Source organism: Aethalodelphis obliquidens, unplaced genomic scaffold (genome assembly GCF_003676395.1).
Source record: "Aethalodelphis obliquidens isolate GAN/ISIS:26980383/991018 unplaced genomic scaffold, ASM367639v1 scaffold7, whole genome shotgun sequence".
In the NCBI taxonomy this organism is placed as follows: domain Eukaryota; kingdom Metazoa; phylum Chordata; class Mammalia; order Artiodactyla; family Delphinidae; genus Aethalodelphis; species Aethalodelphis obliquidens.
The window spans coordinates 31,597,290-31,623,486 of NW_020837951.1; the positions used below are offsets into that span (position 1 = coordinate 31,597,290).

The following is a 26,197-nucleotide window of genomic DNA, read 5'->3' on the forward strand; positions in this document are numbered from 1 at the left end:
CATTTTATTACTATGGTTCTGGCTCAATTGCAGTAAAATTCCAGCTAGCTGGTAAAAGCTCACGTTTCTGTAATGACTTCACATTCTGAAAGAGCTACATTTTTTTTTTTTTTTTGTAGTCAAAATAATTCTTTGAAAACAGCTACTCAAATTGACTCATTCCTCAGTTTCTAGCACCAGTATTTAAGAATGGATACTGGGCTTCCCTGGTGGTGCAGTGGTTAAGAATCCTCCTGCCGGGGCTTCCCTGGTGGCGCAGTGGTTGAGAGTCCGCCTGCCGATGCAGGGGACACGGGTTCGTGCCCCGGTCCGGGAACATCCCACATGCCGTGGAGCGGCTGGGGGTCCGTGAGCCTGCGCGTTCGGAGCCTGTGCTCCGCAACGGGAGAGGCCACAACATTGAGAGGCCCGCGTACCACAAAAAAAAAAAAAAAAAAAAAAAAAGAATCCTCCTGCCAATGCAGGGAACACGGGTTCGAGCCCTGGTCTGGGAAGATCCCAGATGCCGCGGAGCAACTAAGCCCGTGCGCCACAACTACTGAGCCTGTGCTCCTGAGCCCTCGAGCCACAACTCCTGAAGCCCAGGCGCCTAGAGCCTGTGCTCTGCAACAAGAGAAGCCATCGCAACGAGAAACCCATGCACTGCAATGAAGAGTAGCCCCCGCTCACCGCAACTAGAAAAAGCCCACGCACAGCAACAAAGACCCAACGCAGCCAAAAAAAATAAATTAAATAAATAAAATTTTTAAAAAGTTATTAAAAAAAAAGAATGGTTACTGATTCTCATAGGAAGTCTTGTGATCTGTTCACAATTAACACAAGTACCAGTGTTGCAAAATACTTGGTTCTTTATTTAATCTTTGAATGAACAGTTTCATATACCCTAATTTTGCTTTAGAACTATAAAAACTGTGCTACATTTTAAAGCATGTTCTATTTATTTGTTTTAGAAATTGTCCAGTTTGTTTATTATTTAATTGTGCCTGTACTCTGGTCTTATAGCGTATCTTCCAGAGGTAAAGTGAAGTATTGGCTGGGCCAAAAAGTGCCTTGGGGTTTTTAAGTAAAAATAAAAGACACATTTTTTCATTTTCACCAGGAACTTTATAGAACAACGTGTTCACCCTTTTGTTCCACTACCTTCTGCCATATTTCAGGCAACTTCATAATTCCATCTTCCCAAAACTTTTTCTCTCTTTGAGCAAAGAACTGTTAGAGGTGCCTTTTACAGTCTTCCAGGGAATTGAAATTTTTCCCATTAATAGAATTTTGTAAAGACTGAAATAAATGGAAATCTGAAGGTGCAATGTCTGGTGAATACAGTGGATGAATCAGAATTTTCCAGCCAAGTCGTAACTGTTTTTGCCTGGTTATCAAAGAAACGTGGTCTTGCGTTATCCTGATGGAAGATTATGCGTTTTCTGTTGACTCATCCTGGATGCTTTTCCTCGAGTGCCGCTTTCAGTTGGTTTGATTGGGAGCACTACTTGTTAGAATGAATCGTTTGGCTTTCCGGAAGGAGCTCATAATAGAGGACTCCCTTCCAGTCCCACCATATACACAACATCACCTTATTTGGGTGAAGACCAGCCTTTGGTGTGGTTGGTGGTGGTTCATTTCATCTGCCCCAAGATCTCTTCCGTTCCACATTGTTGTACGGTATCCGCTTTTCATCACCCGTCACAATTTGTTTTAAAAACGGAACATTTACATTATGTTTCAGTAGAGAATCACATGTGGAGATACGGTCAAGAAGGTTTTTTCCGCTTAACTTACGTGGAACCCAAACATCAAAGCGATGAACATAACCAAGCTGGTGTAAATGATTTTTAACGCTTGATTTGGACATTTTGAGTATGTCGGCTATCTCTTGTGTGGTATAAGAAGATTGTTATCAATTATTGTTTCGATTTGATCGCTATCAACTTCAACTGGTCTACCCAACCATGGAGCTCGTCCAGCGAGAAATCTCCAGCACAAAACTTTGCAAACCACTCTGACACGTTTAATCAGTCACAGCACCTTCTCCATACACTGCACAAATGTTTTTGTGCAATTCAGTTGCGTTTTTACCTTTCTTGAAATAATAAAGCATAATATGCCAAAAATGTTGCTTTTTTTCTTGCATCTTCAGTATTAAAATGGCTACACAAAAACTTACCAATTTTGATGTCTTTTTTTAAATGCATGCTGATATGATAGCTGTCACAATACAATCTAACAAAATTGCTTTGAATGAAGTTGAAGACAACTAAGTGCTACTAGGGCCATCTTATGGAAAAAACCAGATGAACCTTTTGGCCCACCGAATATTTTCCATTAATAATAACTTGAAAATATATCAACTAAAGAGAAGACTTTTAGGAGAATATTTAATTTAGGAGTCAGAGATGTGGGCTCAAATCTTGGATCTGCTGCTTTTCACCTTTGTTATCTTGCCTGTTAACCTCTGAGGAATAATACAGGTTTTGTGTCTGACTTATAGGAGATGTTATTTGCGTGCTTCTATGATTTTGTGGAACAAAAAGTGTTAAAAAGGTATCACACTTTCTTATTCTTAGATCTTAGTTTCTAGTACAATTACACAGGTTAAGTGCTTAATAATAATTTATTGTGTGTATGGAAAAAAGAAAAGGTACAGCTAGGGTAAGGAGGATCAGGAATGTCCAGGGGAGTGGGAGTTTGTAAGCATCACCAAGAAGGTGAGCCTTGAACTAGGTGAGGAAGTTAGTCATTTGGATTTCTTGGGGGGAAGAGCCTTCCAGGCAAGGGCATTAGCCAATGCAAAGTTCCTAAGTGTCACAGGCATATTCAAGGAGCAGCAAGGAGGGCAGTATAGCTGTCATGCTGTGAAGAAGGTGCAGCTTATTAGAAGATTAAGTCGGGAATTCTCCGGTGGTCCAGTGGTTAGGACTTCGCACTTCCACTAAGATCCTGCATGCCACGTGGCTGGGCCACAAAAGAAAAAAATTAAGTCATGTAGCTAAAACACAATTTCCAAAACTGTACTTACTATGTATGTTGTTTGCTGATGTTTTCTTTTTTCTTGTTTTCTATTCTGTGCTTTGTTTTTTTAAAAAATCGGGTGATCTGACCCAATAAGGTAGAACTCCATAACAGGGTTGCTGGCAATATTGATCTCCTCAGCCCTGGCCCAGTTGGCTCTGCTGGGAGTTGCCTTGGCTGTTTACCCCAGTGTTCCCCCAGTTTGCTATTTTCAGAATATTCCCTATGTGTGACAGGATGGGTCACAACCTGCAGTTGTAATAACTTAAACTGTGAAAACAAAAGATTTCCTGACATATTTTTTGATTCCTGAAAGCAGTATACTTTCATGGTACAGAAAAGCATAATGAAGAAAAAAAGTACATACCCCTACCACTGATAACATTTTAATGAATATCCTTCCAGTTCTTTTGTGTGCATATTGAAAGGACTTTTAACAGTAAAATGTACGTTTTGAACAATGTAGGGTTGGGCTCTCACTCTTGTTTGGTCGTGGTGTAGAGTGGTAGACTGCCAGCTACGTGGGACCAGAAGATGATGCCTGTGTGTATACCTGTGCTTGTACTCATAGAACTTGGAAATGGCACTGAGCTTGACCACTTAACTTTAGAAAGTTACTTAACCTTTCTGAGCTTCTTTTTTCTCACCTTTCAAATGAGGATACAGCCCTCTTTTGAAGAATTCTGGGAAGACAAAATGAGACTGTTTATGAACGTGTCCATGGTACGTTGTAGGCACTTAAACTTTTCCGACTTCTGTCACATCATAGGTGTTCAATAAATGTTGTTTAGATGAAGGAATCAGTGAGTGAATGAATGATTGAATACATTTGCTGTTTTGGGTAACTTTCAAATTGTCCACCCTGTGGTATTAAAATTGTGTACACTGAAGTAATGAGCTGGCGTGACTAGCTTCCAGCCCCCTGTGGTCTTCTGATGATAATTGCACTATCAGTATTATACTAACAAAAACAGCTTAAAAATGTGACCATGAAGTGAATAAATTATCTGTCTAGTTCTGTTTTATAACTGTACTTAGTTTTGTACTTAAACTCAGTATATAATGATGAAAACAGTTGTATTTTGTTGTACAGACCGCTGGTTTTAGAATTAAAAGAGACCTGGTTTTGAACCCTGTTCTGCCACTAGTTTGCACAAGTGACTTAGCCTATTTGAGTCTTAATCCTTTAGCAAATATTTGCATATACTATATGTCACATACTGCATACTTTCATTTTCCTCATTTATAAAATAGGGATAATATAATTCCTACTTCAGCTTCAAGAGTTGATGTGATGATGTAAAAGAGATATGTGTTTGTAAATAGTAAATATATATGTTGTTACATTGAAATATTCTTGTGTGCTTCAAACATACGTTTGTTACTCAGATTTTTTTTTCCCCCCAGAAGCCTAGGTATGTAATATAGTTCATCCCTTTCAGGGAGAGTTGATGCATTATGGAAATAGTTCTAGGGTCTGAGTTTCCGGGATAACTGACAATAGTAGAAGTAGAGTGACTTTGAAGCTGGAAAGACCTAGTTCATTCTTGGTTCTACCTCTTTGTAGCTCTGTGATATTAAGCAAATTTCTTTATCTTTCTGACCCTCCAATTTCCTATTTTGCAAGTGGGGATAATTATTTTGCAAGGTTGTAAGATTAAGATATAATGTATATTAAGTACTTTGCATCATGTCTGGCGTATAGAAGAGATTTTTGTTTTGTAAGGTAATGAATAGAGAAGGAAAGGTTGCCAAGTGGATAGAGTTGTCATTATAAGATGGAAGAAGTACCTTGGAGGAGGATTGCGCTTGTTCTGACAATCTCTCTGTGCTTCTAGTGCCTTTTCGACCTTCTGAAATGAGTAAATGGATGAGGCTTTTAATTTTAAAAGTCTGATTCTAAATATTAGTGGTTTCTTAAAGTGCTTATCAACTTGTCTCTTTCCCCTCGTAAGTTATGGCATAGTCTTATCAAAATAGTGACAAATGTAACTGTGATTGATAAAAATAAAAATCTAACTTGATATGCATTTCTGCCTTTAATACAAAAGCAAATAAATTCTTGTAAGTGGTATAAATGAAAGTGGGAAACATGCTTTATGCTTTGCTATTTGAAAGATATCATTTGTTCTACATAGAAAGGCATCATTTCTTTTACTTTGTACATTCAAAAAATACATCCCTGACTGTTGTAGTTGACTAGATATTTGGAAAATGATGATGATTCTTTAGAAATATATAATCTTTCTCTAGTAGAATTTAGTTAGGGAAGAGAAGATGAATTATAGCGTATTTTGGTCACTGAAAAGATGCAAATGTAAAAATCCTATTTGTGTAAGTGTGGAAGATTTCAAATTGCTGGTTATATAGTTTCATATGTTCCTATAAGCTTAACTTACATATACCATAGTTATCCCTTAAATATTGCTTCCAGTGAGGTGTGAGGTTAATTACACATAAGCATGTATGATATCTACTACTTTAATAAGTTTTGGCCATTAATCTAAATCTGCTTATAGATTTGATGACAACTGAGGATATAACAGATCTTCTTGAATTTAGATACTGTGATGAAGGTATTTGGTAAGAACCTATTGGCATATAAGGTAGTTTATAATGAGAATTTCAGCTTGGATCAAGAAAAGCTCGTCGTATGGTTTTCCTTTTCTAATCTCATGAATACATCTACAAACCCCTTCCATTGGGAAGATGGGTACTTGGTTAGAAGAGGAGGGTAAATTGTGTTTTCCAGTCCACAACACTGTTATAAGGACCTCCTTCATATACACTGGTTATTGTCTGGAACAAAAGAGTGGTTAAGGTAAATATATAATAAGATGAGCCCTCAAGAAATAGCTTTTAATTCTGAGAAGTATCCAATATTCTGTAGCAAAATAATCAGATTTTCAGTCTTCTTTTTCTCATTTGGCCCATGAGGCAAGAGAAACCATCACTGAAGTAGTTAATTGTACTTAAAGTGTAGTGTTTGATGCCTTAATGTAAGTCTTTCTTAGCTTACATTATTTGGGGAATACTTACATGTACAGTGGTACTAACTTCCCTTGATCACCTTTAGCTGTTATTTCTAATGCAGAATAGATTGTGATATATGAGGAAATTAGCAGAGAGTTTGTCTCTATTCCTATATGAGTTGATTTTCCAAGAGTATACTATTTTGGAATATTACTTTGAAGTACTAAGTTAATAAATATCCCTGAATAGTCTAAAGATGGGGTAGAAAATATTTTCTTAATGGCTTAAAATGCACTTTTATTCAGGTTGTTTAAATGATTTTTAGTTTAAGGAACGAGGGTGTCTTCTGGGCACATTTTCTTCTAAGAGAAATACAGGACACTTGTATTACTATCAAAGTTTATTATCCCATTGTCAGGACTGGGGTAATTCCTATCAGTAAGTTGTTTTAGGTAATTAAAGTCAGTTTCATTCATACAAGCCAAATATATGTGAATGTGTCCCTTTTTTTTTTTTCTGGAAATCATTAAAAAATATAAAGAAGCATTTCTCTTTCTGTTTAGCTTCTGAAATGATGTTTGTTATGCCTAGTTCATAAGTCCAGAGTGACACATCATACAAGGAATCGCTAATTTCATCTGTTGGTGGCAGGCAGAGCCTATGTGATTTTGTTTGATTCGAATCTTGTGAAAGCAAATTTTAAATTTGTAGATTGAAAGTGTTTTAAGTAGAGGAGCTGGTGTCTGCCTTACTGGTGGCTACCAGACATGATTTAACTGTTTAAAAATGATGATTGTGATGTGTTCCCTAGGTCAGAGTAGCCTCCTAATTGTGAACTAGACTACCCTTTGGTAAGTCTCTCACTTACACCCTTATAAAATTTCACTCTAAGTACCCTGTTTCTTCTTGAAATAGTGTTTCCCCTGCTTCTTTTATGCTCTGGTGGTTCACTCTGTTTCTCTCTTTCTCTGTTCCTCTTTCTGTCCCCCCTCCCCCTTACTGGCTGGAGAAAGGGAAATGGCCTACATTTAAGTGACAGAAGGACAGTAAGGAGGTAAATGTACTGTCTAAGAGCTTCTTTTCTCCCTTCCCATCACATCTTGTCATCCAGTCATTTTAACTCACAGCCTTACCTATTGCCTCTAAAGACTGGAGTAGCTTGGGAGTCTTTTAGTGTTTTGTTAGTGCCTTGGGCGCAGTTGCTTTCTTGGTGTTTTAGTCCTTGGTGTGAAAAGTAGTCAGATATCGTTTCCAGACTTTTTGCTAGTTGGTAGAAGGCAATTCATCTTCTGTCAGCTGTTTTCTCATTGACTGGGCAAGGCATATAACTAGTGAAATTGAAGTAGATCAATGATTGCATAGTAATTCTTTCTCTAAAATAGTCTCACTCTCCTTTCAGTTCCTCTAGTCACCTAGGTTTATAGCTTTGGCTCATTGACTTTTGCAGCCCTTTAGTTTGTCACCATGACCCATTTGTCTTTCTTTTGAAAATTTCTCCAAATCTCCCCACCTCAGTCCAGGGCCTTGTTTCCCTTCCTTCCTTGTATTACCATTTCAGTCTTAGCTGTATAGTCTTACTTCTCCCCAGTAAAGGGAGGAGCACAGTAATTTCAAGACTTAAAGGTTAGTGCTCCCCCCTTACTGAGAAGTCTCCCATGGCTTCTTACTTTCTGCTACAGCAGATATCAGTTCTTCTATCTGGCTTTCAAGGGTATTATACTTAACTCTGCTAACACCTTGGTTTTTTCCTTAACATTCTGGCCCCAACCTAACCTTCCAGCTTCATCTCCCACTGCTGCACTACATGAACTTCCTTAGCTAGGCTTTCTCTTCACTTACTTCATCTATAGAAACTACTCTGCTCATTTAACTGATACAGCATTCTCTGCCTTTTTTCTGCCCTCTCTCTAAATTTTTCGGTAAGCCTTACAGTACTTGTGTCATACATCTTGGTAGGCTAACTTTTCATGCATGGTCATGAATCTCTTGAAGGACAGAATATGCCTTTTATTCCCTGCAGGCCCTACCTGGTTCAGTGCTTCCATCCCCATAGGTTCTCATCGAAGGACTTCGGTGAGCTTGTGGGAGAGCACGTGGATGTGTTCCTGGTGAGCTGTACATGATTGAGTTGTGATGAATGTGTAGAAGGTAAAGGTGAGTAGATGTTCAGCCCAGTAAGGTAAAACTTTCCACTTTAAAGTGTATTGGTTCGTCCTGTGAGTTCTCTATAATAGCTAGTGTTCAGTTGAAGGCTGAATGGTCATTCTGCCAAGGATGCTGTCAAGGAGAGTCCTGCATGAGGTAGGGGGGGAGGGTATTATTCAATCACTATTCATAAAATAGTGCCCCCTTCACTTTGTAATTCTAAATAAGTACTATTTTGACCTAATAAAATAGAGGCCAGAGAGGCTGATGGGAATTGAGGAATTGACAAAGGTAATGGTAAGAAGTTAAAAAATAATACTTACAATTTATAGCTGAGTAATCTTTGTAGTTTATAGACCCGTTTTTCAGAGCTCTCTTTACATCTCATGATGTTGAAAACAAAATTCAAAATTACAAAATATATTTTTGTGGCCTTCACATTTGGTTATTTCTTTGACTACTGAGAGAGTTCTATTTAGAAGACTATCTAGCCTACATAGATGCTTTATCCGAAAGTTTTATTGTTTTGAATTACTGAAAACAAAATGTTCATCGGAACTGCTGTGTTCATTTTAATTACGATAAATAGGAAAATTATACTCCTTCCTGCAAGGATAGAGAATGTGAACTTCGGTTGATTGAAACTTGCCTTTTTTTCTCTTTTTAAATGAATCCAATGGTGATTCATTCTTTTAATCTGATTGTGAATTGATTTGTCACTTTTTTACTTGCTAGTTTGTCCTAAGGCAGGCCAAGTGTTCTTCTCAAGTCTTTTTGGGGGTGGGAGGTCTCTAGAATTATTGCTGTTTGATGAATTATATGTTTTTTCTATTTAAAAGTGATCCTTTTCACTGTCATAATTTGAGTTCTAGTCCCCAAGCAAAGATTTCAGAAAATGCCTTCTAACAGCAAAGTAAATGTCATTCATGTCCTCTCCCAACTTTAAGTAGTTGGGCTTCTCTTGAGGTCTCAAAGAATTGTAGAATGTCTAAACATGAAAGAATTTTAAAGTTACTTGTTTAATCCCTTTGTTCATTAAACATTGTGGAGTCTCTACCAAGTAAATGAATAAAACAGTATAAAAACTACACTTCATTGGCAAAATAAAATTTTACTAAAAAATAGTAAAGTAAAATAAAATTTTTGCAGAGCAGAAAATTTTAATTTTAATGATGTCCAGCTTATCAATTCATTCTTTCATGGATCATGCCTTTGCTGTTGTATCTAAAAAGTCATCACCAAACCTAAGGTCATCTAGATTTTCTCCTATGTTATCTTCTAGGAGTTTTATAGTTTTGTGTTTTACATTTAGGTTAGTGATCTATTTTGAGTTATTTTTTGTGAAAGGTGTGTGGTCTGTGTCTACATTCATTTTTTTGCATGTCCAGTTTGTTACAGCACCATTGTTGAAAAGGCTGTCTTTTCTCCATTGTATTGACTTTGTTCCTTCATCAAAGATCAGTTGGTTCTATTTATCTGGGTCTATCTCTGGGCTGTCTATTCTTTTCCATTGATCTATTTGTGTATTTCCATTGATCTTTTGCCAATACCACACTGTCTTGATTACTGTGGCATTATAGTTAGTCGTGAATCTGTGGTGTCAGTCCTCCGATTTTGTTCTTGTCCTTCAATGTTATGTTGGCTATTCTGGATCTTTTGCCTTTGTGTATAAACTTTAGAATTATTTTCTCAATATCCATAAAATAACTTGCTGGGAATTTGATTGGGTTTGCATTAACTCTGTAGATCAAGTTGGGAAGAATTGAGCTCTCGACAATTTTGAGTTTTCCTGTACATGAACATGGAATAACTCTCCATGTATTTGGTTCTTCCTTGATTTTGTTCATCAGAATTTTGAAATTTTCCTCATATAGATCTTGTACATATTTTGTTAGATTTATACTAAGTGTTTCATTACGGGGGGTGCCAATGTGATGCTGTATCTTGAATTTCATATTTATCTTGTTTATTGATTTAGGAAAGCAACTAACTTTTGTATATCAACATTGTATTCTGCAGCCTTGCTATAATCGTTTATTTGTTCCAGCAGTTTTTTTGTCATTTGTTTTGAATTTCTACATAGATTATCATGTCATCTGCAAACAAAGACAGTTTTATTTTTTCCTCCCCAGTCTGCATGTTTTATTTCCCTTTCTTATCTTATCACATTAGGTAGGATATCCAGTATGATCTTGAAAAACAATGGTGTGAGGAGACATCCTTGCCTTATAACTGATCTCAGTGGAAATGCTTCAAGTTTTTCACCATTAAGTATGATGTTAGCTGTAAGCTTTTTGTATGTTCACTAACAAGTTGTAGAAGTTCCCCTCTATTCCTAGTTTACTGAGAGTTTTTATCATGAGTAGGTGTTGGATTTTGTCAAATGCATTTTCTGCATGTATTGATATGATCATATGACTTTTCTTCTTTAGCTCATTGATGTGATGGATTACATTAAATGATTTTCAAATGTTGAACTGGCCTTGCATACCTGGAGTAAATCCCACTTGGTCATGGTATATAATTGTTTCTGTTCGCTGTTAGATTCGATTTACTGATATCTTTTGGAGGATTTTTGCATCTATGTTCATGAGAGATATTGGTTTGTAGTTTTATTTTCTTGCAATGTTTTTGTCTGGTTTTGGTATTAAGGTAATACTGGCTTCATAGAATGTGTTAGGAAATATTCCCTCTGCTTCTGTCTTCTGAAAGAGATTGTAGAGAATAGGTATTTCTTCCTTAAATGTTTGGTAAAATTCACCAGTGAACCCATCTGTGCCTGGTGCTTTCTGTTTTGGAAGGTTATTAATTATTGATTCAATTTCTTTAATAGGTATAGGTCTATTTAGATAGTCTGTTTCTTCTTGTGTGAGTTTTGGTAGGTTGTGTCATTTGAGGAATTGGTCCATTTCATCTAGGTTATCATATTTGTGGGCATAGAGTTGTTGTTAATATTCCTTGATTATCCTTTTAATGTCCATGAGATCTGTAGTGATGTCCCCTCATTCATTTCTAATGTTTGTAATTCCTAATTATGCCAATGCTTTTTCCTTCTTTCTTTACCTCTATCTCATGGCAGTTAAGAAAAGGGAGACAAAAATGCACAAAGGAGATAGATTCCTAAATTCAGATTTCCTTTTAGCAAACCATGGTCATTTCCTGATTAATATTTTGGTAGACACATAGTACATGGTAGTGATGGAGGTCATGAGATAATGACCCTTAATATATATGAAAGCTTTGCGATCATCTGTGGGGGAGTTTTAGACCAAATTAGGGAAAGACAAACCCATTTGCTTTACAAAGTTAATTAAAACAGTATGTGGCATATGAGGCAGCATTAAAGAGTCTCTCTTCTAATGGTTATTTAATTAGTTTAGATGTCTCAGCAGTATATGCCCTTTCAGGGCTTCCCTGGTGGTACAGTGGTTAAGAATCTGCCTGCCAATGCAGGGGACATGGGTTCAATTCCCTGGTCCAGGATCCCACATGCCATGGAGCAACTAAGCCTGTGTGCTACAACTACTGAGCCTGTACTCTTGAGCCCTCGAGCCAAAACTACTGAGCCTGCGTGCCACAACTACTGAAGCCCGCATGCCTAGAGCCCGTGCTCCACAACAAGAGAAGTCACTGCAATGAGAAGCCCGCACACCGCAACAAAGAGTAGTCCCCCACTCGATGCAACTAGAGGAAGCCCGCGCACAGCAATGAAGACCCAATGCAACCAAAAATAAATAAATAAAAAATTAAAAAAAAAAAGTATATGGCCTTTCGAGGACTACTTCTGATTGACGTTTAGAATTGGTTTGGTTAGAAGTAACAGGACAATTATTAAGGAAACATGTTTTTAAAGTAAGCAGTGGATTAATACATTAGGCCTATATAATAATGGAATCATCCTTGGATTTGGTAATAAAAATATTTTTACCCTAGAACATACTACTGAAGAATAAGAAACTAGAAAGCCCGAGTTCATTCCAGAACTAAATAAATGTAGAAAGTAGGAAACCAGAGGTTTCACTGAAGAACAGTTTTTCGTTGAAGGCTGTTGACTCACCAAAAAAAAGTCAAGTTCACATGTTTAATAGTGAAATAAAAGCATTCTTTGACATATGTAGGAGATATTTCCTTCATATTCATATTCTGCATTGTAGAAATGCATATGCTACCAGCAGAATCTGGTAAATAAGAGAGTTCAAGGATTTAAATTACATAAGTGAAAACATTGGTATTTATTTCACTATATTATATTATATATTTGCTGTCTTTCCCATCCTACTTCCCCATTTTTCTATGGGTCCTTCCTTTTTCTCCCAAATAAACTGCTTGTACTTTACCACTTGTCTCAGGGATCCACTTCTGACGGGAGCCCAAATGAAGATAGGCTGTCATTTTTCCTATAAAATTCCCTTTATTTTGGCATAGCTTCTTGCATCTTCATGGTGTCATTTTACATGTTCCTCTGTATTCATTGTTTCCTATACACTAGTTCTTGGGCTTGATTAGATTGTGGTCAGGTTCAGTTTTGGGGGGTTAAGGTTACTTAATAAGTGGTGCTTTTTATTTCCTATTGCATCCTATCAAGAAGCATTAGTGTATAATTAACACTGCTGAATGCTATATGAAAGTTGTAATGAAAGTAAATCCTAAGTGTTCTCATCACAGGAAAATATATATTTTTCTTTTATTTTGTTTCTACATGAGATGATGGATGTTTACTAAACTTACTGTGGTAATCATTTCATGAGTGTATACATCCAGTGATTATGCTGTATGCCTGACACTTACACAGTGCTGTATGTCAATCATATCCCAAGAAAACAGGAAGAAAGAAAAAAGAAGCGATAATATGTAGTTGTCCCACTTTCAGTGGTGTTAAGATTGTTCAGTGACAGTGTTGATGCAGTTGTTCCACATTAAGATTAACTCAAGGATTCTTGAAACCTACGCAAAAAGGGAGTATGACATACTGTGTAATTCTCATTGTTCAGTGCCCAGCAGTTATGTTTTGGGAATAGATCATGACTTTGCAGGAATTATGGTGACTCTTAAATTAAAATACTTGAGAGAGAATCTTCTCTTTCTCTTTTTTAATATGAAACTGAAATTGTTAAGTTTGATGATCTTGCCAGGTGTAATATAAATATCTATATAATGTTATTCACACCCCTTTCCCCAGTGCCTAGGACAGTGCCTAGCATGTAATAAATGACTCAGTGAAAGATTTGTGGAATGACCTAACAAAAGAATGCATGTATCAACATGTTTGTAGACTCTCTTAAGGGAACTTTCTTTCATCAGGCACCCTGGGGAAGAATTACAGTGTAGCACAAGGCGGGCAGTCATAATTTTCTCTTGGCATATATGTATGAATGTTTGTTCTGGACTGTTACAAGATCCAGTGCTGGGTACTAATCGGGAGACAGTGATGAATGGAACATTGTCTCACACATACTCCCCCCCCGCCCCCCCGTAGCCCTGGGTCCCAGAGGGTGTTCAGAAAAAGAAGAAAACAATTCTCATCTTGAATTTTCTCCCAGTTCCTATGCTTTGTTAGTACTTTCATTGCTAGGTCTGGGTTTTAGTGAGATGGTCGTTTTAACAGAAAAATCCTTTCCACACATTGAGAAGCTCATTCCCAGTTGTGAAGAACTTTTTGTAATAAGAGTGTTCTTTCCTGAAGGTCGGAGAAGTGCACTGTCTATTCCAGGTAAATTAATTCATCCCATTTTTAGAATACAGTGAAGAACAAAACACAGACGACATCAATTTTTAATGGAAATCCATGCATGATTAATAACTAATATGCAAGAAAAAGAATGAATTGCAACAATTTTTTTCTTTTTATTTTCTATGGTTGTTTTTACTGGCAGAATTTGATTTTAGGGGTTATATTATTCATATTTGAATTATTTGTTTTTGCATAGAATTTGCTTTCCCAAACATGTCTGTGCCCACCATATTTTGAGTTATTTAATGAAGAAGGTTGTGACTGTTTTAATGTTTCTTTATAAAAGCAGATTGGTTCTGACTTGTCCAAAATGGGTTGCCCTGATATTATAGGAAGGTTGTATCACTGAGCAATTTAAGGGTTAAAGTGGCTTTCCAGTGCTATTCTATACTTAGTCCTATTTTTCCCCTCTCTTTGAACTTCTGGTTCATTATAATGCTTCTGGGAATACTAACAGTGAGATGTGCCTTGATTGATACTCAGCTTCAATACAGTGCCTGTCAGCCTTTCTCTGGGGACCTTTCATATCTCTTAGCTCCTTGCAGCTAACTGCAGACCTCTATGTTTCTGCTCCTGCCAGCGTAATGCAAAACTGAGAGTGAGAGTAGTGGCCCCAGGGAGGAGAAGCTGCCTGGGTCCCATGGCATTGGGACTTCAGGTGGGAGGCTGATTTGTCAATCTGGATTAGAAATAGAAGGGAGCTGTTGCCTGGTACATTACTTATTTGTTGCTATAGAAGAGACATAGTTTGTAAAGGGCTTTGAGAATCTCCCAGCAGAAAGGCAGGTAAATGATAGATTTAGCAAAAATACACTAAGCTGTTACTGCAGAACTCCTAGCAGACGTAATGGCAGTTGAGAACAGTAATGCTGTAGGGAAGGAAACATCCTCTATTGAAGCTTCTATTTTTTGCCAATAATTTTCGTGTAGAAATATCTATTCAAGCAGAAGGCAGTATACTTTGAAAAATTAACATCAATGTAGATTCTAATGAGATTTTAGATTCCACATTTTTCTAAAATCACAGTATTACGCATCTCAATACAGAATTCTCACGAATGAGTAGTACTGTATTCATATTTGAGGACCAAAAACATTGTACAAGGTTTAAAATGAATTTACATGCTTGTAGAGTCAAGAGTTTTGTTCTCTAAGGCAGTGGTACTTAATATGCATAGGAATCACTTGGGGATCTTCTAAAAATGGAGATTCCGTTTCAGTAGGTCTGGGGTGGGGCCTGCATTTCTCACAGACTCCTAGGTGATGCCAGTGCTGCTGGTTCAGGGATCACCATTTGAATGCAAGGTTTTAAGTATTCAGTTTTAAAACAAACTCACCGACTTTCTGTTTTCTAAACTTATTTATACTAAGATATTCTAATAAAACACTTAAAGTAAGGCCTAGCAAATGCTTTTGTGACTGTAAATCTTGCTATCAAATAATATTTAATAACCTCTTCTTCCTGGTACTTTATTAGCTTCTGGTCCTGAAAGTCGGAAATCATTTATTTTCATGACTGAATTAACAACCTTACAATGGAACAATACAAGACGTATTGGATTTTTATCCACTAACGTAGCATGGCTATTTTTAAGTGAGGGTGTTCTATGTGCTGAAGTGTCTGGAAGTCATACCAAGGAATAGCTTGAGGAACTGGAAGAAGGTATTGCTGGGGATTCGTGACGGCTCTTAGACAGCAATATAGAGGGGTTTCTGCAGTGGGTGGGAAGATCACTTCTGAGATTCCCTCTAAATCTGAGTCTATGAATCATCACCTAGTATTGCGCTTTTCATCATTACATTATTAAAAACAAATTTTAATGCAGACTTTATTCCTATTTGATAACCTTATTTTCCTCAAACATGTTAAAAATATTTATTTTTATTTATATTTATATGGGAGGACTATTTATATTTATTTTTATTTATATGGGAGGACTATTCCCATTTCTGAACCCCTTTCCCCTATTTCTTACTTCTAACACCCTCCCTCTAAATTCTTAGTGTATTACCATAATCCACCCATTCATTCACTTAGTACATCTTTGAGTGCTCATTGTGTACTGGTAGGGTACTGTAGTAGGTGATATGCGGGGTACAAAATTGAATAAGGAACAGTCTCTACTTTCAAGGTACTCAGAGTCTCCTAGAGGAGGTAAGATGGCACAAATAATCTGTGTGAAAAATAATATGTTAACACCCTAAGAAAGTGCTCTGGAGGTTCAGAGGAGAGAGAAATTAATCACTCTTGTCTGGGACCATCAGGAAAGGCTTCATAGAAAAGATAGCATTTGAATTGGGTCTTGAAAACTAGATAAGCTTTCCTAGCTGTTTCAAGCAGAGGAAACTACATGAGCCAAGTATGGAGGCACGAGACTAAGATGATACATTTTAGGAATTGCAAGTACTAAGACCCCTTGCATTCTTGGATTTGTAACTTAGAGGATTTGGACCATTTGTGAGTGACCCTTGAAGGGTCATGTAGTAATTTTTCTGAGTTACTGATTTTATTCCCTTCCTAAGAGCCTAATGTTTCAAGTCAATGACTGAGGCTAGTGATTGGTTTAACTTAGCATTCATATCTTGGTCCATCTTTATTTTTCTCTATTCATTCTCATTCCATTCTCATTTTACCGCATGTTATATGGGAGGACACTATATGCTTATTAATAAGTTAGAATTTGTGAAGAGATTGTTATGGTTCCTCTCAGTTGCCAAGAGTCTACTGAAAATAGGGTGACCATATATATAATTTACTGCCCAAACTGGGACCCTTTTGAAAGAGAGTGGTGCTATTAGTAATATTCCAGGGCAGCAGGCATATCCTGGGTTTGTCTCAAGCAAGCTAGAGTATATGGCCAACTAGAAAGTATGGTTACTCTAACTATAGTTCTTGTTAGTTGGAGTATAGACTATGGATGGGGAGCAGTACCATGTGATTTAGGAAGGCAAGTGCGGGCTAGTTTGTGAGTGGTCCTAAATGCAGGCTAAGGAGCTAGGCTTTTATACTGTAGACAGTGAAAAACACTTGGAGTTTTTTTAGGGGCAGAGGAATCGATATATGCAAAGCAGCATTGGAAAAGACTAGTCTGGACTCTGTGGGCAGGTTGGATTGAAGGGAGATATCGATTCAGAGAGTGTCATAGTACTCCCCTTTAAGGGTATATTCAAATGGTAACTACTCGAATGGTCTTAATGTACTAGGAAAATGTATTTATTTATTTTAAAAATTATGCTGAGAGCTTTAACAACTCGCTTCCAATATGTGTTATTATTGATTTTAGTTCGTACTTCTAAAGATCCTGTTAGGTTGGTGTTTTGTTCAACTGATGTTTTTTTCAAAAGAGGAATAGCACTGGGACTTAGCAGTGAATGCCAGAGCATTTGGTATGTGTTCGTATTATAGCATGTTTATGTGTTAATATTGTAACAATTAAAGTTCGACCTAACATTGAGAGAGAGTGCATAGTAAAAAATCTTCCCAAGATTTATTTCTAAAATACTTTTTTTTAAAATCATGTAACCGACTTTTCATTGTATCTTGTTTCAAACTGATGTCTAATTTAGAGAGAATTTTGATTTTGCAGTAACTCCCACTTCCCTAACCTACATTTTTCCTTTTTCTATCCTCATGGAGTAGGTGGGCTTTTGGGAAAGAAAAGGCATTTTCTACCAGGAAAACCAGATAAAGCATCATGGAAGAGGGGATCAATCCTTGAAGGACTGATTATGCAGTAGTGGAGAAGAGGACATTCCACATAGAGGAGACCATGTATGCAAAGAGAAGGAAGCAGAAAAATTGTGGGGCATATTTTGGGAAAAGCAACTGGCTACTGGGTGGCTTAAAAAATGCTGTGGAAATACAGCTAGTGCACTGGCATCACCAGCCAGTTAGGTGGTCATGAAGGATACAGGGAAATTAAAGGAAAGGAAAGCTTTTTTAGTTCCCAAAGATATCTCAATGTTTAAAAACCATCTAATGGAAGAAAATATACTTACTTGCTAAAGAAGCTCCTATTTATTTATTAAATTAAAAAAAAAATTATACAATTTTAAAGGTTACTTTCCATTTACAGTTACTACAAAATACTGGGTATATTCCCTGTGTCGTACAGTACATACTTGAGCCTATCTTACACCCAATAGCTTGTACCTCCCACTCCCCGACCCCTATATTGCCCTGCCTACCCCCCAGCCCCACCACTGGTAACCACTAGTTTGTTCTCTATATCTGCTGAGTCTGAAGAAGCTCCTATTTAAAGCTAGCCTTTCACTTTATTTATTTATTTTTTAATGAATTTGGGTGCAGTGCTTACCATTTACTATGTGCCTTTTATATAAGATCATATGTAGACATATCTGAGACTGAAATGTTTAATATTTTGTACAGTAAATGCATGTGGAAGGAATTATCTAATGAATTATAGAAGATTATTGGAGATGCTTCTCGGTTTTCTTGGCAAAAAAATGAGCTAATGAACTGAAGCGAGTGACCAGTTTGTAAAATACTTCATAAGTTTATGTCTGTATATTTACATATGTTGTAATATTCCGTCATTAAAGGCTAAATTCTCCATGACTATTAGGATCTACGGAAAATTTCTGTGTAGGTTTTTGTTGTTTCTTTAAAAAAAAAAATTAAAAGTTTACTTCAAATTTAAATTTAAAAATTAAATGATTTCCCTCCTCCCTTCCTGGTTTAGAGCTGCTTGTCTTTATTTTACTTAAGCACTATAGCATTTGACACATAAAGGTGTTTCCCCAGGAGAATATTGTTTCTGCCCGGGGCTGACATGAAAAGAAACGATTTGTCAGACTAGTGGAGCTTGCTAACAATTCAAATACACAACCTGTCTTTCCCTTCATACTGCATATTAATAGAAATGTTAATGATAAACTGCCTCTTTTACACCCTACAGGGAGGAGAGATTATTGGGTCAGAGACAGTTTTCTTGCTTTGGGCCCTCTTAAACACAGCTGTTAACAGAATCCTTCTTACCAGTTGCATGCTTATTAGCACAATGTTTCTTACATAATGGTTATGTTTAATACAGCCAAATTGATTGTGCCTCATTTTTGTCATTATCTAATATGTAAAAAGCAATTAAATTTAGAATATACTTCTCTGGAAACATGTATTTTGATAGGCAGTAACTCTTCAAAAATGGGCTTCCTTGGATTATACAGCTGAAGGCCACGATCATATCTGTATTTATCACTTTTTTCTCCCCTCCTTACCACCACCACCACTACTCCTTGAGATAGAGTATGCATGCTATGCCTTATGCATTTGTGCCCTCAGTACCTAGCAGACACTGTAAATGACTGTCAAGTTATTTAATGACTTGAGTTTGATAATGACGTTGCTTTATTTTTACGTGGTCTTCTTGAATCTTACTTCAGCATATGATCCACTCTAAAATCTTCCTTTATCAATATAATTGTTAGAAACAAGACAACAAGCCCCAAATGGAGTTGCTTATGCTAAGCCCCACATCACCAAACTGAGGCTTAACTTACAGTTTAGGCTCTTCCAGAAATGGAATCTAAAGCAGTCAGTCAGGAGTCTCCTGATCAGCACGTGTTAGGTAATCTGCCAGATAGACCCCTGCCATCCTCTAAAGGAAATTAACTTTGCAATAACCAATCCAATTTTTTTGCCTAGTATAACGTCCTTGTTCCTGCTCCCCTCTGCCTATAAAAGTCTGATATTTTGTACAGCTCCTTGGAGCTCCTTTCTATCTGCTAGATTGGATGCTGTGTGCTTCAAATCGATTTCTGCTCATATAAACCCTTAAACATTTTAATACGCTTCAGTTTATCTTCTGAAAGTTTATATAGTTGTCTAGAGCTGGTCATACACTGATGTGGGAAGGATCTGTTAATTGAGGTATGGGTAGTAAGTAATGACTAGTGAGGGAAGTCTGATCTTTCCAGTTGATTTTTGAGGTATTGAAAATAATGAAATTAGTTATAGAAGTAAAATATTCAGGGATTTTAAGTTATCTAGCTTACTTTTAGGAGAGTATAATTTACTGGTTGCTAACAGAAATAATGTCAGCTATTGGCTACACTATTATGGTAACTTGAAAATAAGACTGGTATCATTCTTAGGTTTTTTCTAAGAAAAGAATGAATTTATAGAAATATTTCAAATAATTAGCTGGGCTTATTTACCTACCAGCATCAACATGTCTCTTTATACTATTCAGAAATTGAATTGTTGGTGAATTATAAAATTTTGAGTTGTAACTGTTGTGAGTACCAAAAGTGTCCATGAAATGAGTGGGCAGAGGAGTGTCTTCAGTACCTTGATCAGGGCCTAATGTTAATTGTCACTTGATAAAGAGCAGTGGTTCAGCAAATGGATTTCCATATATAAACGGGATTGAACAAAAAACTGTCCAGGCATCAAATGGGTGCAACCTAGATGTCCATCAACAGAGGAATGAATAAAGAAGATGTGGTACATACATACAATGGAATATTACTCAGCCATAAAAAGAACAAAATAATGCCATTTGCGGCAACATGGATGGACCTAGAGATTGTCATACTGAGTGAAGTAAGTCAGACAGAGAAAGACAAATATCATGTGATATTGCTTATATGTGGAACAAAAAAAATGGTACACATGAACTTATTTACAAAACAGAAATAGAGTCACAGATGTAGAAAACAAACTTATGGTTACCAGGTAGTGGGGGATAAATTGGGAGATTGGGATTGACATATACACACTACTATATACAAAATAGAAACCTAGGGAATTTCCTGGTGGTTCAGTGGTTAGGATGCCGCACTTCCACTGAAGGGGGCATGGGTTCTATCCCTGGTGGGGGAACTAAGATCCTGCGTGCTACAGCCAAAAAAAAAGAGGGAGAAAAGAAAAAATAGATAACTAATAAGGACCTACTGCATAACTCTAGTCAGTACTCTGAAATGACCTATATGGAAAAAGAATCTAAAAAAGAGTGAATATATGTATATGTATAACTGATTCACTTTGCTGTACACCTGAAACTAACACAACATTGTAAATCAACTATAGTCCAATAAGAATTTAAAAAAACAAATAGCAACATCAACATGGGTAATCCTGTTTATGCTTTTGGGCCAAATGTAAGTTTCAAATCTTTCCTTATAGCTTGCTGCCAAAGCAGATGTGTGTCTCTTTTTGAAATTAAATACTTAGTTTCTACCTTTATCCTCTATGCTGATTTTGTATGTATTCATTCCTTGCTTGATTTTATTTTTCATGGCCTTGTTCACCAGTCCCACCAAATACGATGCTGAAACATCTCTCTTTCACTCATTGTATTAGATATTATCAAACTACTTACTGTATTAGAGACAATACACGATTTATTTGATTTTGTTTTTGTAACTTAATGCTTGTTTCTCCATTAGACAATAAACTTTCTGAGTGCAGAAAAAACAAAAACCCACAAAAAAACACATAATGTATTAAAGATGGAACCTAAAAATAAAATACACTAAATATTACTTTTTAAAATAAGTAAGCAGTTGTTAGTTTAGTTTAAAATCGTGCCTTTTCTTTGTTTTGCAGATGGCAAGCTGAGATTTTCTTTGAACACTAAGAAAAACTAAGATTTTGATAAACTTGAACTTAGTGTTTTAGACACGTTAAAGTGGATGCACTTTACTGCTCTTAACTCTCTTTTTAATAACCTCTCACTTAACACATCGTAACCACCTATAAGTGAAGACCAGGCAAGAAGGGCTTTTGGATAACAATTTGAAAAGTCTTTCTTGAACTGTTCTTTTTATTATTTTGTTCTGTCTTAGAGACATAGTGGGATAGAATCAGCAAACTTAGCTTTGGTTTTATATTCTTTCAAAACTGTTAATTATCTGGCAAAATTTTTCTTGTGGCACCAGAGGTAAAGTTGTTGAGAATATTAATTTAAAACAGTGAGTACATTTTTAATTTTGGAAACAATCTCTTTTATGTATTTAGAAGTATAGGAAATCTATTGAACCAGTTTCTAGGCTTGAGAAATTATACTACTTCACTGATCTTGTGAAGGGTTAGAATAGATAATAAAGATTAAAACCAACTGATGGATAATTTTTTAAATAGTGGAACCAACTTAATTCATAAATTTTCTTTTTCTTTTTAGACTTTCAGCATTATTTGCCTTTTGTGGAAACATTTATTAATTTCACATTTTTTAAATTTCTAGGTAACTTGGGTTCTTACCCCTGTAACAACTGAAATAACAAGTCTTGATACAGAGAATATAGATGACATTTTAAGTAAGTACCTTGATATTTTTAAAGTATACTTTCTTCTCTCTAAAGAGTTAGTTTATATACAAAAACAAAATAAAATCTCATTTATCTAGAACAATTGAGGAGCCAGCATTCTGATTAATTCCATGGTATAGGGAATTAACTAAGCACTTTTGGTTTTAGTTTTTAGTAAAGTTTCTTAAAATGCGTAAGTCTACTTTCCTGTGTTACAAGTAAACTTTTAGTCTTGTTTTGTTTCTTTGCCTTGTCATGAATACCACTCTTAACAATTCAGAGTATTTTGTTGCTTAGAGGCCAGCAGTTTCCACTGTGCAGTATTACATGTCAATGACCTTAGGACCCAGCCTACAATTTTTTTTTTTGTCTTTTTTTTAGCTTTTAACTAAATCACCTACTCTGATCTCTTTTGTCATTGGTCCAATTAAGTTCAATAATTGTTTTGCTTGTTTGCTGACAATGTGATTGTAGATACAGTTAACTTGGGGGAAAACGTTTCTTGTTTTTAAAAGTAGTAGAGGGAAGGTGAAGATGTGGGTGATAGAAAAATCACAACTTAGGAGTTTTAAGAAAATGTAGTGTGGATAAATGATGTCTTTTTTTTTTTTTTAAGCATTCCATTTCACCCACTGGTTTGAGCAAAACTAAAAATAGTAAGAGTTAAAAGGAGTTATTCATTGACCATCATATATTGTTTCGTGTTCTTGGAACTGGTTTTAAATGCTAGAAAGTCTGTTACCATATTATGGTATCTCTTTAGAGAAAGGGTGCTATAAACTTTAGCCTGTATCAGTGTCACCTGGAGGACTTATTGTCAGTATTGCTAGGCCTGCCCCCAGTTTCTGATAGAAATTGCTAGACCCCACCTAAGAATTTGCATTTCTACAAGTTCCAGCATGATGCAGGTGCTTCTGGTCCCAGGGATCACAGTTTGTGAACCACACTGCTTTAGAGTAAGTAGCAAGTAAAGAAAAAGTGTTTTGAAGGTAAACAAAGGAAAAAGAGAATTGAAACTTGCAAATCATCTTCACTCCTTTTATCTTTCAAATTCTAGAGTATCTTTGTGGGTATGGTTTCTGTGTGTGTGTGTCTGTGTGTGTGTGTGTGAGTGTACTGAGTACTTGAGTTTATTTAAGTTTCTCTTTGTTAGGTTTAGGCAAAAGGAACAGATATATGTTTCTCATGTCTTCACATCCGGATATGCAAATAATACTGTTATATTTTACAACAGAGAATAACTGTTAAATGGGTAGGAACCAGAAAAGGTACATCTTATGCAACACTGTTATTTGTAGATTACTTGTTGCAACTAGGTGGCATCTGAATTTTAGAAATAGATTAGTTATACAAGTCTGTTCTCTGAAATAGGATTTTATTTGCAAAGCTCGGTTATTCATGAATATGGAAGGTCAAAAAATGGATTATTAAAATCCTAATCACTCCACTTCACTTTTTATGAGAGTAAGCTATTTAGAAGCTTACTTGCTTGATCTGGGTTTGATTCTCTGTTTATTTTATATTCATTCAGTGGAGGTATTAAGATGGAGGACGATATAGAAAAAAGGAATAGGGACTCCCACAAATTATATAAGCTGTCCATGACTCTCTGTATGGGTTTCTGAGTGAGAGATAAGTTACTGTGTATTTTTAGTGAGCCTTTAAGAATGGAAAAAGACCATGATGAAAACCATATCTTTAATTATGTCATAATTATGTAGGCATGAGTAACTTAGGTTATTTGGTTTTGTTTTTCAATTTCAGACAATGCTGATGTTGCTTTAGTAAATTTTTATGCTGATTGGTAAGTAATATCTTATTTTTTTGGCGGGGGGGGAGTGCATCATTAAGTTTTTTTAAAATTTTCTAGAGGTGATTTTTCTTTGCTAGAAAGGAGTAAGTGGGGAAGCCTCTTTTTTTTGTGAGACAATATTCCATATATAAAAATAAATTAAGGTTCATTCAAAGATGAAGCAGCTCAATTTGGTGAGCATTTGTTTTGAGAGAAAATATACCTGATTCCATTATCCCACATTTTAAAATAAAAGCAGGTAACATAAAAACTCAGATCTCTCTGTCTCTCCCTCTTTCTCTCTCTCTCTCTCTCTCTCTCACATACACACACACGCACACACACACACACACACACACACACACACACACACACACACAATTACGTATTGCAATTCTCTATTTTTCCTGACTGAGGAGTAAGGCAGTGTTTGGAGGTGAGGATGTGGGTGTGGCAAGTTTAGAAGGAAAAATAATGTTGACATTTTATAACATATACCATCTACTACTACTTACTACTTCTAGGAAGCCTTTACTCCTTTCCCTGTCTGAATTGGATTCTGTCTTATGTGTTCATATAGTTCCCTATGTACCACATTCTTTTCTTGCTACATTGTTTTTTTTTTTAACATCTTTATTGGAGTATAATTGCTTTACAATGTTGTGTTAGTTTCTGCTTTATAACAAAGTGAATCAGCTATACATATACATATATCCCCATATCTCCTCCCTCTTGCGTCTCCCTCCCACCCTCCCTATCCCACCCCTCTAGGTGGTCACAAAGCACCGAGCTGATGGAGCTGATCTCCCTGTGCTATGCGGCTGCTTCCCACTAGCTATCTATTTTACACTTGGTAGTGTATGTATGTCCATGCTACTCTCTCACTTTGTCACAGCTTACCCCTCCCCATCCCCGTGTCCTCAAGTCCATTCTGTACGTCTGGGTCTTTATTCCTGTCCTTACCCCTAGGTTCATTAGAACCATTTTTTTTGTTTGTTTGTTTTGTCTTGTCTTTCATCTTTGTGCTCTAGCAAACAGAGTTTGAGAGCAGAGATGTCTTACTTAGTATTCCCAGCATCTACAAGGGCATAATATGTAGCAGATGTTAAAGAATGTGGCATGGGGATCGGAAGAAGGGAGCTGCAGCTGGAGAGAAGTTTGAAACACTCACATGATCCTTATTCCTAGACAATCTGTATCTTATATGACCCTTTTTGGCTTACTACCTAGTAGATGCCACTACCCTACTTCAGGCCACAGTCCTGCAATTTACCTAGATTCCTGTGACAGTCTCCTAGTTTATTTCCTGTGCTTCTAGTCCTATGTGTCTCCATTCTGTTCACTACAAAGTAAGCCAGAGTATGTTTCCTAAAGTGCAAATTGGACTAGTTTACACCTCATCTTAAAACCCTTAAATGTTTTCTATTACCTTTGCCTAGGAGGCCCCTGATGACCTGGTACCTTCCTTCCTCTATAGCTATGTCTCTTGCCTCTCTCCACTCCCACATTCTGTTCTGTTTTACTGAATGTCTTTCAGTTTATGCAATATTCTGTATTCTTTCATCTTTGGACCTTTAGTCATGGTATTTTCTCTGTCTGAATGGATCTCTCTTCTCTTACCCACTTGTTTACTTCCTTAAGTCTGAATCATCTTTCAAGTCTTAGATTAGATGCCACTTTCTCCAGGTCACCTTCCTACATCAGTACCCCTACCCCTACTCTTAAGTCAGGTTAGGAACCCTTTTTATATCTTCTCATAACACCACATACTTACCCAGTCATAACACTTGTATGCTGTGGTTTAGTTGGTACTTCCTTACTATATTAGTAGCTTTGTGAAAAGTTACCATATCTATCTTTTTTCAACATGAATCCCCAAGCACTTTGCATAATACTTGGCAGATAAGTATTAACATAATAAATAAATATTTATTTTATTTATATATCATTTATTTATATTATTATTATATTATTTATTTATTATATTTATTAACAATAAATATTTACTGGATGAATGATGTATAGTATCTGTACTTGAAGAACTTCAGTAAAATGTTGAAGATATACAGAGAAAATACCATTTATAAAATGTACAACAGAAGGAAGCATTTTCCGAGGTAAATTAAGATTATCCAGATGTAACATTAGCCACAACATTTGGTAGAAGATTATTTAATTCAGTCCTTTTTAAAGAAAAAACTGAGATCCAGAGGAGTAAAGTATTTCCCCACAATCACCTGACTAGATTATGGCAGAGTTAAAACTAGAATGCAGTTATT

The 26,197-nt window shown here is 36.3% G+C and overlaps 1 protein-coding gene across 1 annotated transcript in view; it reads left to right on the forward strand.

Moving 5' to 3' along the window:
- The window catches only part of ERP44 (endoplasmic reticulum protein 44), a 92,475-nt gene that overhangs the window by 10,345 nt on the left and 55,933 nt on the right, over positions 1–26,197 (forward strand). The window contains exons 2-3 of the mRNA XM_027105370.1: positions 22,063–22,135; positions 23,891–23,930. Coding sequence (XP_026961171.1) covers positions 22,063–22,135; positions 23,891–23,930 — 113 coding nt within the window. The remainder of the gene's footprint in view (positions 1–22,062; positions 22,136–23,890; positions 23,931–26,197) is intronic.